The sequence below is a fragment of the Pseudophryne corroboree genome, chromosome 6, assembly GCF_028390025.1.
Source record: "Pseudophryne corroboree isolate aPseCor3 chromosome 6, aPseCor3.hap2, whole genome shotgun sequence".
NCBI classification, from domain to species: domain Eukaryota; kingdom Metazoa; phylum Chordata; class Amphibia; order Anura; family Myobatrachidae; genus Pseudophryne; species Pseudophryne corroboree.
The window spans coordinates 490,755,424-490,769,794 of record NC_086449.1 but is presented as its reverse complement, the minus strand read 5'-3'; the positions used below and the strand labels follow the sequence as shown (position 1 = coordinate 490,769,794).

The following is a 14,371-nucleotide window of genomic DNA, read 5'->3' as shown; positions in this document are numbered from 1 at the left end:
ATAACTGTGCTGTGTAATGTTAGTAAGGAATGCTACGGAGTGGTGTAATTTGTATTTGAGTACTATTGAGTGGCCACGCCCCCTTTTTGGCACATGCGCCTTCGATATTTCAAATATGGGCGGGTGTGGGGCGCCAGTCCTTTACTTTGCCTGGGGCGCTCAGACCCCTAGATACACCCCTGCTAGTGGGGTGGGTCATGTTGAAGGGTCTGCTATCCACGCCAACTACTACCTTTAGTAACCCGGTGGCGAGCGAAGCGGAACGAGCCATCGAGCCCAAAGCGTGGCGAGCGTACATTTTGGGTACCCTGTTTGGCTGTGGCTCCTCCCCTGGTGACGTCAGAGGTCCCATACCCAACTTGGATTTAGAACCAACCATAATAAAATTTGGGCTAAAGTTCTGAACATGGAGTAGTATACTAATCTGTTACCATATAGTGAGATGGTAAAAGTTTACTATATTACCACTTTTACCAAGATCTTACGCTGACAGTATTCATTGCCATCCATATTCATCTCCAGCCGCCAGCGACAACATACAAAAATGTGTACGTTCGGTCCAGACTCCAGACAGAATCCCGCCCTACCGCGTCACTCAGCCACACGCACGCTGCTCCCCCCTGCAGAATGACATGCCATAGCAGGAGCTCAGTCCCGTTTCATTCTGTTTTAATTCACGTCTCCGCCTCCACCAGTTTTTCAACCGCGCCCCCGGATCCACTGCCTGAAGTGTCACCCCGGAAGGAAGCGGTTCTGTAGCAGCGTAAGCCCAGAAAGCTGGCCCCGTGTTGGGGCATTGTGTAATGAGGCGGCCGGTGTCACGGCTGGTGCTCGTGTGCTTGGTCTGTGGCTTTTGCTCGCTGCTGTACGGTCTCACGCAGAGAGGCGGCGACGACACCGAGGCACAGGGGCCCCCAGCAGCCTCCTCCTCGCGAGTGTGGCGGGCAGAGCCGGGACGGCAGCAGCAAAGGTAACCTCCCCCGCACCCACATAACACGCAGCCAGTACCAGGGATGTGCGGGCGCAGCGTTTGGGATGGACTTCCAGTGTGTATTGCCGGTGTTCGGGGCATAAGTCAGTATGAAGGAAATGTGCAATTAGAAGTTTTAGTTTTCAGTTTTTTCACAGTTCATTATCAGTTCCGAAAACCTGGTGCTTTTGGGAAAACAGTTTTTCAGGAAGTGGTAACTTTCACCTGTGCAGCCGTATCACTCAACTTGTCTGCTGCTTTTCATGTTGCGCATGCGCAGCACAGAACAAGGGAGAATATGATTAAATCTATATAAGTGCTGATGACAATTGAGATTTTTTTTAATTTTTATTAAAATGTGCACTGGAGAGTGTGGAAGAGTCTGGGATGAAGGGGAGCTGCGGGGAAGCCGAAGGGAGTAGGAGCAAACTGCACACACTGAGAAGTGTATACGGCAACAGAGTATCATATTATAATCTTTATGCATTAAAAAAGCAGCAAAATATATTAAAAAGAGTGAGAAAAGTATAAGGAATGTGTGCAAGGTCATTTTATCTTTTTAAAGAAAGGGTGCTCTTAACATTCACATCTGCTGTTTCAATTATATACAGTAGTTGAACCCTACTTAACCTAATTATGATAATCAGTATCTAGGGACAAGTTAATGGTAAAAATCTCTTGAATACCTACAGTTTGGGATTTATGTATTAAGGGAAGTATTCAATTAGTGTCGGAGTCTCCGACAGGGCGGAAAGTGCCATCTTTAATCGTCACTTTTCGATACTTCAAAGTTCAATTGAAGAGACGTTTTTTCCACCCTGTCGAAAATTCCGACATGTCGAAAAACACATGGATGAACGGAAACTATGCTCATCCATGTGTTTTCGGCCCCTGCGCTGTCGAAAATTGATCTGTTTTTGACCATGCACTTTAGCCCATAAGAGAGGATGAAAATGAATGGTCGTAATGAAAGAGGAAACAGCCCGCGATGAATTGCATACTCCCCATAACCTGCAAGATTCCGGTGAGTCTGCCTGTATGTTTAAAGCACCACTTTGTTAAAAGGCAACCGGGTCCGTTTTGCCTTTGAATTAATTGGTGGTATAAAAATACGGGCAGACTTGCTGGAATCTCGGCAGTGGGTGTGGTATGTTAGCTTGACATTCATATGATTGATATGAATATGCCGACATGGTCAAAATGTTGACATGGTTAGCATGTCGACAGTGACCATGTTGACATGCCGACACAGCTGTTGACATGATAGAAAGTAAACTTAATGTCCATGGTGACTCAGCAGTCACTTACCTGGTCCCAGTGGCAGAGTCGTCCCCAGTGGCGTCTTCTGGTCACGGCGTTCATGTTTACAGCAGTTTTGGTGAGTATTTTAATCCATCTATAATCCCTTCCCTAACCTTAGCTCTCCCACTAATGCTTAGTCTCCCATAATGCACACAGCCTAACCCAAACTATTAACATTCTGAGAATCTTGACATTTCAGATGTCGACATTCTGAGGATGTCAACATGTTGCCTGTCAACCATCTGACTTGATACTCTCAGCAGTGCTGTATCTGGCAATTAATTATATAAGCCCCTTCATGTCAATCACTGCTGTTCCTAGGTTAATTTCATCAGGTTATTAGTATCAGATTGTTTAATATACTGTACATATCGAGACTACACTCTAGATATTTGGTTAGTTTATACAAATTTGTATGTAGGGAGTGCACATTATTTGCAGTGATCTTCCACATTTACTAGTATAAGGTTATCTACATTCAAAGTTAGGCTAATGTTACATTACCATCTTGCCAATGCATGTTCTTTCTATCACACAGATTTTAGCTGGGATTTAATCTGCATACATTCCTGGCAAAACGAAATCCACACTTTTCTTTGAATCTGCAACAAATTAATTAGCAGGCATCTACCTGCATACAGTAATTGCCACAATGCTATTACGTGATCTCTCCATGACATTATATTTCATAACTTGTTATTTTGTGGGTTGTTTACACAACATCCTGTAGTTTCAGTAATGTAAATTGTATATAGATTGATTAATAAAGTCTCTTATGATCTTTGACTTGTAGTGTGTTTAGTAAATTTAGATTTTATTTTTTTCAGTTATATTTAGCCAATGTATTGGTTACTTCTTTGTAACCATTTCTATGTATTTCTGCCGAACCGTAAAAAGAGATGAACATTAAGGGGCTTATCCAAGTAGGCCACAGGGTTAGTTCTGGGTCTAAAGGGGGGTACACGTGGAGAGGTCCGTGCCTAATTTCTAAGCAATCTGACTAGATTGCTTAGAAATTAAGCTGGGATCTTGGCCGCGCATCGCTATCGCCAGTACTAGATTGGCCTGCATGCGGGCACAGTCTTGTTAGATCGCTCACTTCACCACTGTGTGAAGTGAGCTTCCCCCCACCCTCAGCACACATCGCGCTGTGTGCTGAGCGGTTTGTGCTAGATCGCTCAGCGCACATTTCCACGTGTGTATGGGCCTTAACTCCTATAGCTATTCAATTATTCTGCATTTACCCTGTGGGTAACGTGCGGTAACCCATAGTTTCCATGTTAAAAGTGGGAACCTATGAGTTTCCTGCATATAAACCCCAGAGGCTGTATTTAACGCAAACCGTTTTCTCGAAGCTGCGAGGAAAAATTTACATTACATGCGGGGATGCAGGGCCTAATTGAATAGTTTCATGCTGTCAATCCGCAGCTAATTCGATATGCCCCCTAGTGTAGTAATTATCAGTTTATGTAAGCCCACGTCTATTCTTGGTTTCTCTGACGTCCTAGTGGATGCTGGGAACTCCGTAAGGACCATGGGGAATAGCGGCTCCGCAGGAGACTGGGCACAACTAAGAAAGATTTAGGACTACCTGGTGTGCACTGGCTCCTCCCTCTATGCCCCTCCTCCAGACCTCAGTTAGAATATTGTGCCCGGCCGAGCTGGATGCACACTAGGGGCTCTCCTGAGCTTCTAGAAAAGGAAGTATAAATTAGGTTTTTTATTTTCAGTGAGATCTGCTGGCAACAGACTCACTGCTACGTGGGACTTAGGGGAGAGAAGCGAACCTACCTGCTTGCAGCTAGCTTGGGCTTCTAGGCTACTGGACACCATTAGCTCCAGAGGGATCGAACACAGGCCCAGCCTCGGTCGTCCGGTCCCGGAGCCGCGCCGCCGTCCCCCTTGCAGAGCCAGAAGCAAGAAGATGGTCCTGGAAATCGGCGGCAGAAGACTTCGGTCTTCATCAGGGTAGCGCACAGCACTGCAGCTGTGCGCCATTGCTCCCCAGGCACACCACACACTCCGGTCACTGATGGGTGCAGGGCGCTGGAGGGGGGGCGCCCTGGGCTGCAATAAGAGTACCGTACTTGGCAAATTACCACATAATATAGTCATTAAGACTATATATGTGTAAAATCCCCTGCCATAACTTTCCATAAAAAAGCGGGAGAAGTCAGCCGAAAAAGGGGCGGAGCTATCTCCCTCAGCACACTGGCGCCATTTTCCCTCACAGCTCCGCTGGAAGGTCGCTCCCCAGGCGCTCCCCTGCAGTTTCCAGACTCCATAGGGTAAAAAAGAGAAGGGGGGCACTAAATTTAGGCGCAATCTGTGTAATAGCAGCTATAGGGGAAAAATCACTGTGTAGTGTGAATCCCTGCATTATATAGCGCTCTGGTGTGTGCTGGCATACTCTCTCTCTGTCTCCCCAAAGGACTTTGTGGGGTCCTGTCCTCAGAGCATTCCCTGTGTGTGTGCGGTGTGTCGGTACGGCTATGTCGACATGTTTGATGAGGAGGCTTATGTGGAGGCGGAGCAGGTGCCGATAAATGTGATGTCACCCCCTGCGGGGTCGACACCTGAATGGATGGACATGTGGAAGGAATTACGCGACAGTGTCAACTCCTTAAATAAAAGGTTTGACGACATAGCAGATGTGGGACAGCCGGCTGCTCAGCCCGTGCCTGCCCAGGCGTCTCAAAAGCCATCAGGGGCTCTAAAACGCCCACTACCTTAGATGGCAGACAGATGTCGACACGGATACTGACTCCAGTGTCGACGACGATGAGACTAGTGTACATTCCAATAGAGCCATTCGTTATATGATTACGGCAATGAAAAATGTGTTGCACATTTCTGATATTACCCCAGGTACCACAAAAAAGGGTATTATGTTTGGGGAGAAAAAGCTACCAGTGGTGTTTCCCCCATCTGATGAATGAAATGAAGTGTGTGAAGAAGCGATAAAAAACTGGTAATTTCAAAAAAGTTACTAATGGCGTACCCTTTTGTAATACCCTAAAATGTAAATAAGTACAGTTAAAAATATAGGTATATGGGGATAAGAGATTGTAACTGGCTGAAGGAAAGACAATGGTGGTGGGATCCCTCCTAGAGGGAAAGCAGTGAAATCCGTACAGAAGTCATTATAATTAATAAAGCATTCCCCTCATGGAGGGGGTTTGGAGCTGGACACTCAGCAGATTGAGGGCAATGACTTCCCCAGCGCCACGAGCAGCAGCACGAGAGGAGAGAACGGACACGCGGCCAGACAGTTACAACGGCCCCGGGGGAGAGAGCTGCGTAGTGTGCGGGTGACGAGGAGGTGAGAGAGACACGGCGGCAGTGTTTTCCCGGCTCCGGCGGCTGATATAGATATACATAGACGCACCTGTATTGGAAGGATCGTGGGTGGCCGGCACAAGTGACATCGGTGGAGCCGGTGGGCAGAGAGAGAGAGGCGGCGCTTCTCGGCCGCAAGGAGGACACCAGCGTGGGCGCGGTCTTCCAGAGTGACAGCGGGAGGCGGACCTGACCGGAGCTCCCAGCATCAGGTGCGCAATATAATAAAGCCAGCCCCATGGGAGGGGTTGATCAGCCGGAGTGACAGCTGGAGGCGCAGCTGAGGCCACAGAATAAGGTATAACCTATGATATTATACCAGCTGTCAGCAGAAAGAACAATAGTAAACACTGCACCTAAATACTTCTTTCTCCAAATTAGTTATTACCCCAAATAGTATGTGCTTCTTCTATGTCAGAGACTGCAGCATATTAAACATAGATTTGCCGGACTGTTGAAGAGCATTGTAATCATCCCGGATTTCATAACACCCAGTATATGCCTCTCGTTGGACAGACTTTAGACATTCTGTGCTGTGTATAGAGGAGATATATATATTTAAAGACATACTCTCAGTTAATGATCTAAGAGAATGGAAGCAGTGTTATAATTTCTAATTCCCTATTTGACAGAGACAGGAGAGTAACTATATTTTCTCTTCACCTCCGCTACAAGTAACTGTGTGGTTTAGCCGAGAGTCGTTAGAAGAAGCCAATGAGCCTAAATACCGTTACCCCACGGCTAAAGCACCATAGTTAGCCCAGAGTATTAGGACTCTAGTAACGACACAACCGACTGTCAGAGAGTGGAGGAATAAGCTACACGTCATTGTATCCGGGTACTGAGTACATACCTCACCGTAAAAAGGATATACCTTCTATGTAACCTGAATTTGGCAATACTGTGGATATTGAGAAGATATCACATAGCTACACTAGTTTGGTCTGGGAATATCAGCATACAGGAAAGTCAGACAACCAGAACTGCACTAACAAACCCGGGTTTGCACCATTCAAGAGCTCAATAGTGCACAAGCTAATTCCTAGGTATAGGATACAGTGTTCAGTAAGAGACAACACTTCTAAGTCATCGCTTCACTAGACACTAGTGAGCATTAAAGACTAGCCTGACTTCCAGATTCATCATTTCAGTTGAACTGAGTTACGGTATTGATCATTACCGGGTATATCTTGCTTAAGCCGATAATTCCTAGGTGTATAAACAGAAGAGAGATATGGTGTTATCTTTTATTTAGTTGTAGGATCGGTGTTAGTATTTATATGATTGATACTCTGGGAATCTAATGCATATTAGTAAAAATTGTATCTAGGATGATTATATTTTCTCTCTAGTAAAACAGGTCCCCGCTTCTGAAGTGAAGGACGACATAAACCGGAGCAGTATAATAAACTCATCAACCTGTGGCTCACTTTCGGGTTAAAATACTCATAATGATATTGTATTGTGACTGTCGCTAGAGTTTATAGCCGTATATATCGGTATTGCATGTTATCCAAATAAATTGGTTATTCAGTTTATCGCAAATTATAGTGACAATTCTGTTGTGTCAGTCACCCGTTTCCTGGTTGAGGGAATTGGAAAGTACTACTCCTTGGATGCGGAGTGTAGGTTATTTAGTTCATATATATACCTAACCTCTAGTAGTACACTTTCCCGCCAGAGGACAGGTCACGTTGGGAGACATCCCCTAGGGTGGATAAAGCGCTCACACGTCTGTCTAAAAAGGTGGCACTACCGTCTCCGGACACGGCCGCCCTAAAGGAACCTGCGGATAGAAAGCAGGAGGCTATCCTGAAGTCTGTATATACACACTCAGGAATTATACTGAGACCGGCTATTGCTTCAGCATGGATGTGCAGTGCTGCAGCTACGTGGTCAGATTCCCTGTCGGAAAACATTGATACCCTAGATAGGGACACTATATTGCTAACCGTAGAGCATATTAAAGACGCTGTCTTATACATGAGAGATGCACAGAGGGATATTTGCTGGCTGGCATCTAAAATAAACGCAATGTCCATTTCTGCCAGGAGACGATTGTGGACTCGGCAGTGGACAGGAGATGCAGATTCTAAAAGGCACATGGAAGTTTTGCCTTACAAGGGTGAGGAGTTGTTTGGGGATGGTCTCTCGGACCTCGTTTCCACAGCGACAGCTGGAAAGTCAGCATTTTTACCCCATGTTCCCTCACAGCCAAAGAAAGCACCGTATTATCAGGTACAGTCCTTTCGGCCCCAGAAAGGCAAGCGGGTTAGAGGCGCGTCCTTTCTGCCCAGAGGCAGAGGTAGAGGGAAAAAGCTGCAACATACAGCCAGTTCCCAGGAACAAAAGTCCTCCCCCCGCTTCCTCTAAGTCCACCGCATGACGCTGGGGCTCCACAGGCGGAGCCAGGTACGGTGGGGGCCCGTCTCCAGAACTTCAGCGACCAGTGGGCTCGCTCACGGGTGGATCCCTGGATTCTACAAGTAGTATCTCAGGGGTACAAGCTGGAATTCGAGACGTCTCCCCCTCGCCGTTTCCTCAAATCTGCCTTGCCGACAACTCCCCCGGACAGGGAGGCAGTGCTGGAGGCGATTCACAAGCTGTTTTCTCAGCAGGTGATAATCAAGGTACCCCTCCTTCAACAGGGACGGGGTTACTATTCCACAATGTTTGTGGTACCGAAACCGGACGGTTCGGTGAGACCCATTTTAAATTTAAAATCCTTGAACACTTATATAAGAAAGTTCAAGTTCAAGATGGAATCACTCAGGGCGGTGATTGCAAGCCTGGACGAGGGGGATTACATGATATCACTGGACATCAAGGATGCTTACCTGCATGTCCCCATTTACCCTCCTCACCAGGAGTACCTCAGATTTGTGGTACAAGACTGTCATTACCAATTCCAGACGTTGCCGTTTGGTCTGTCCACGGCACCGAGAGTATTTACCAAGGTAATGGCCGAAATGATGATACTCCTTCGAAAAAAGGGAGTTTTAATTATCCCGTACTTGGACGATCTGGCTGGATCCTGAATTTTCCAAAGTCGCAGCTGGTTCCTACAACGCGTCTACTGTTCCTGGGGATGGTTCTGGACACGGAACAGAAAAAAGTGTTTCTCCCGGAGGAGAAGGCCCAGGAGTTGTCATCTCTAGTCAGAGACCTCCTAAAACCAAAACAGGTGTCGGTGCACCATTGCACGCGAGTCCTGGAAAAGATGGTGGCTTCTTACGAAGCAATTCCTTTCGGAAGGTTCCATGCAAGGATCTTTCAGTGGGATCTGTTGGACAAGTGGTCCGGATCGCATCTTCAGATGCATCGGCTGATAACCCTGTCTCCAGGGACCAGGGTGTCGCTGTTGTGGTGGCTGCAGAGTGCTCATCTTCTAGAGGGCCGCAGATTCGGCATACAGGACTGGGTCCTGGTGACCACGGATGCCAGCCTTCGAGGTTGGGGGGCAGTCACACAGGGAAGAAACTTCCAAGGACTATGGACAAGTCAGGAGACTTCCCTACACATAAATATTCTGGAACTAAGGGCCATTTACAATGCCCTAAGTCAGGCAAGACCCCTGCTTCAACACCAGCCGGTGCTGATCCAGTCAGACAACATCACGGCGGTCGCCCATGTAAACCGACAGGGCGGCACAAGAAGCAGGATGGCGATGGCAGAAGCCACAAGGATTCTCCGATGGGCGGAAAATCACGTGATAGCACTGTCAGCAGTGTTCATTCCGGGAGTGGACAACTGGGAAGCAGACTTCCTCAGCAGGCACGACCTCCACTCGGGAGAAGTCTTCAAGCTGATTGTAAATCGCTGGGAACGGCCACAGGTGGACATGATGGCGTCCCGCCTCAACAAAAAGCTAAAAAAATATTGCGCCAGGTCTAGGGACCCTCAGGCGATAGCTGTGGACGCTCTAGTGACACCGTGGGTGTACCAGTCGGTTTATGTGTTCCCTCCTCTGCCTCTCATACCCAAGGTACTGAGAATAATAAGAAGGAGAGGAGTAAGAACTATACTTGTGGTTCCGGATTGGCCAAGAAGAGCTTGGTACCCAGAACTTCAAGAAATGATCTCAGAGGACCCATGGCCTCTGCCGCTCAGACAGGACCTGCTGCTGCAGGGACCCTGTCTGTTCCAAGACTTACCGCGGCTGCGTTTGATGGCATGGCGGTTGAATGCCGGATCCTGAAGGAAAAGGGCATTCCGGAGGAAGTCATCCCTACGCTGATTAAAGCTAGGAAGGAGGTGACCGCAAACCATTATCACCGCATATGGCGAAAATATGTTGCGTGGTGTGAGGCCAGAAGGGCCCCAACGGAGGAATTTCAGCTGGGTCGATTTCTGCACTTCCTACAGTCAGGGGTGAATATGGGCCTAAAATTGGGTTCCATTAAGGTCCAGATTTCGGCTCTGTCGATTTTCTTCCAAAAAGAACTGGCTTCACTGCCTGAAGTTCAGACGTTTGTTAAAGGAGTGCTGCATGTTCATCCCCCTTTTGTGCCTCCAGTGGCACCTTGGGATCTCAACGTGGTGTTGAATTTCCTTAAGTCACATTGGTTTGAGCCACTTAAAACCGTGGAACTAAAATATCTCACGTGGAAAGTGGTCATGCTGTTGGCCTTGGCTTCGGCCAGGCGTGTGTCAGAATTGGCGGCTTTGTCATGTAAAAGCCCTTATCTGATTTTCCATATGGATAGGGCGGAATTGAGGACTCGTCCCCAATTTCTTCCTAAGGTGGTATCAGCTTTTCATTTGAACCAACCTATTGTGGTGCCTGCGGCTACTAAGGACTTGGAGGATTCCAAGTTGCTGGACGTAGTCAGAGCCCTGAAAATCTATGTTTCCTGGACGGCTGGAGTCAGAAAAACTGACTCGCTATTTATCCTGTATGCGCCCAACAAGCTGGGTGCTCCTTGCTTCAAAGTAGTCTATTGCTCGCTGGATCTGTAGTACGATTCAACTTGCACATTCTGCGGCTGGACTGCCGCATCCTAAATCTGTAAAAGCCCATTCCACGAGGAAAGTGGGCTCTTCTTGGGCGGCTGCCCGAGGGGTCTCGGCTTTACAACTTTGCCGAGCTGCTACTTGGTAGGGTTCAAACACATTTGCTAAATTCTACAAGTTTGATACCCTGGCTGAGGAGGACCTTGAGTTTGCTCATTCAGTGCTGCAGAGTCATCCGCACTCTCCCGCCCGTTTGGGAGCTTTGGTATAATCCCCATGGTCCTTACGGAGTTCCTAGCATCCACTAGGACGTCGGAGAAAATAAGATTTTACTCACCGGTAAATCTATTTCTCGTAGTCCGTAGTGGATGCTGGGCGCCCATCCCAAGTGCGGATTGTCTGCAATACTTGTATATAGTTATTGCCTAACTAAAGGGTTATTGTTATGAGCCATCTGTTCGTGAGGCTCAGTTGTTATTCATACTGTTAACTGGGTATAGTATCACGAGTTGTACGGTATGATTGGTGTGGCTGGTATGAGTCTTACCCGGGATTCCAAAATCCTTTCCTTATTGTGTCAGCTCTTCCGGGCACAGTTTCCTAACTGAGGTCTGGAGGAGGGGCATAGAGGGAGGAGCCAGTGCACACCAGGTAGTCCTAAATCTTTCTTAGTTGTGCCCAGTTTCCTGCGGAGCCGCTATTCCCCATGGTCCTTACGGAGTTCCCAGCATCCACTACGGACTACGAGAAATAGATTTACCGGTGAGTAAAATCTTATTTTTTACATTGTGTATATGCAGCCTACGTTTAATGGTCGATAATGACTTATTCAGTAATAAGGTTTACATCGTGAGCCCAGGTACATGGGGAAAAAAAGATTTGAAACTGCAGTATAATTTGATAAATCCCCACATATGTCTTATAGCTCTATTTATCTTTTTTCTTTAGTAAAATCTAAATTTCATAAGCTTTGTGTTTTTTTTTTTTTAATACCATACATTTGTACACCATTTTTGTAGTGTATGTAGCAAACTCGGAGAGAGTAAATGGAGGGCATATTATATAGGAATGTAGTTCTAGAGAGACTTTGTAGTATACCGTAAATGTTTTGTTACTTATTGCGTGTATATGAAAGTGCAGGATGCACTGTAATCTCTGTGACCATTAACCACTTGCCTGGCCTGGTCGCATCTGATGTGACCACAACAGGCTGGGCTTTACGTGATATAGTCATATCTAATGCAACCAGTCAAAAACACCCACTGAGTGACTGTGGGAAGATAATCTTCCTGCAGCCACCAATCTCAAAGGGCCCTCGTGGCCCCTCCGCACCTGCTGCTCCGCCCCAATTTGTCCCGATCACCGTGGCCAGCAGAAAGCAGCAGCCGTCGGGAAAGCCGGCGCTGCCCCTTGTGTATAGAGCCAGAGGCAGCAGAGAGCAGCAGCCTCCAGGGAAGCCAGCGCTGCCAGAGTCATCACAGGATAGCTGATAATCAGTCTCCCCTAACACATCCCCCGCTGTGATCTGCGTATGGGGAGGGGTAGTAATGCCTATGGGACAAGGAAAAAGTTGATCAATATGAAGCGGGGTGGGGGTAAAATAATAATACATAATAATTCTTACTATGCTCAATCAGCCTATTATAGGCTAAAGACAAAATAAACAGGAAAATATAAATCGTAAGCCATACAGGCTGTTGAATTGAGTATTTTGTTGATACCTGCTTTTAAATTAATAAAAATCAATTTTAACAGTAATGGAAATAAAGGGACGGAGTGCACCCAAGTAAATCCAATTCTTTTCCCTTTCCTGTAATATATAATATTTAGATTTTACCTAAGCATAATGGTGAGATATTTTCTTTAGATTTTGACTATATAGTCAAAATCGCAAGAAAAGTTAGTGCAGATCGCAAGGTGAAAGTCACCTTGCGATCCCGATGCGCGGTCCCGCCAGCTCGGCATCGCAAGAAAAGATAGACTGTGCAGGCAAGTCAATCCTTGCTAGATCGGTGTACTATATAGTTCATCTCACATGTCAATGACATCTCACATAAGCCAAAATCGTAAGCACACATAGGGGTATATGCGATTGCTGTCTAATTCCGGCTGGAATTCGACCGTTTTTAAATTCGACACAATTCGACAGTCAGACACCCTCCCGCCGGGACCCGAATTCGACATATTCAATAGAAAACTGATTCGACAGTCCCGCTGTCAAAAAACTGACCAATTGACGATAGTGTGCGTCCTGGATTCATGGACGTTACAAAACTGAGTAAAAAAATCGTGGAAAAAAATGTGTGGGGTCCCCCCTCATAAGCATAACCAGCCTCGGGCTCTTTGAGCCGGTCCTGGTTGTAAAAATACAGGGGGGAAAATGACAGGGGATCCCCGTACTTTCACAACCAGCACCGGGCTCTGCGTCCGGTCCTGGTGCCAAAAATACGGGGGACAAAAAACGTAGGGGTCCCCCGTATTTTTAACACCAGCACCGGGCTCCACTAGTCAGAGAGATAATGCCACAGCCGGGGGACACTTTTATATCGGTCCCTGCGGCCGTGGCATTAAATCACTAACTAGTCACCCCTGGCCGGGGTACCCTGGAGGAGTGAGGAACCCTTAAATCAAGGGGTCCCCCCCCCCCCTCCAGCCACCCAAGGGCCAGGGGTGAAGCCCGAGGCTGTTCCCCCCCCCTCCCCCAATCCAAGGGCTGCGAATGGAGGGCTGATAGCCAAGTGACAAAAATAAAGAATATTGTTTTTTGTAGCAGAACTACAAGTCCCCTTCCCCGCAGGCTGCTACTTGGAGAACCACAAGTGCCAGCATGCGGGGGGGAAATGGGCCCGCTGGTACCTGTAGTTCTGCTGCAAAAAAAAATACCCAAATAAAAACAGTACACGCACACCGTGAAAGTAAAACTTCATTACATACATGCATACCAACACACACATACTTACCTATGTTCACATGCCGACTCTGTCCACTTCTCCAAGTAGAATCCACGGGGTAATTGAAAATAAAACTATACTCCCCATAATCCAGTGTAGATCTATCCTCCTCTCTTTTGTAATCCACGTACTTGGCAAAAAAACAAAGCGGAAAACCCCTTTCCCTGACTGCTGAGACTCTCCCCCCCCCCCCCCCCCCCCCCCCCCCCGATCCACGCACTGATAGGGGTCCCATGTTTACACATGGGACCCCTTTCCCTGACTGCTGAGACTCCCCCCCCCCCCGTTTCTCCTGTCACAGAGGGTCCCTTGAGCCAATCAGGGAGCGCCACGTCGTGGCACTCTCCTGATTGGCTGTGCGCGTCTGAGCTGTCAGACGGCGCATAGCATTGCCGCTCCATTATCTTCAATGGTGGGAACTTTGCGGTCAGCGGTGACTGCGAGTAACCTCACCGCTGGAGATAATGGAGCGGCATAGTGGTGAGATCCTTGCTATGCCCGATTTTTACTTGCGATTTCCCTTGATCTCCCCGGAGCCCAGATAGCACAAATTTTGACTAACTTTTCTTGAGATATGGACTATGTGTGCTTACGATTTTGGCTCATGTGAGATGTCATTGACCTGTGAGATGAACTAGATAGTACACCGATCTAGCAAGGATTGACTTGCCTGCACAGTCTATCTTTTATTGCGATGCCGACCTGGCAGGACCGCAAGGTGACTTTCACCTTGTGATCTGCACTAACTTTTCTTGAGATTTTGACTATATAGTCAAAATCTCAAGAAAATATCTTACCATGTGTACACACCCTCAGTTCACATAACAGACTGATAAATGAGAACTTTGTTTAGGGC

General features: G+C 47.2%; 1 protein-coding gene across 5 annotated transcripts in view; it reads left to right on the top strand.

Annotated features, from left to right (window-relative positions):
• Positions 1–582: 582 nt before the first annotated feature.
• Positions 583–14,371, top strand: part of GXYLT1 (glucoside xylosyltransferase 1) — a 262,151-nt gene continuing 248,362 nt past the window's right edge. For all 5 annotated transcript variants that reach the window (XM_063927318.1, XM_063927319.1, XM_063927321.1 and 2 more), the window contains exon 1: positions 583–970. In XM_063927318.1, coding sequence (XP_063783388.1) covers positions 804–970 — 167 coding nt within the window. In that variant the 5' untranslated portion in view covers positions 583–803. The remainder of the gene's footprint in view (positions 971–14,371) is intronic.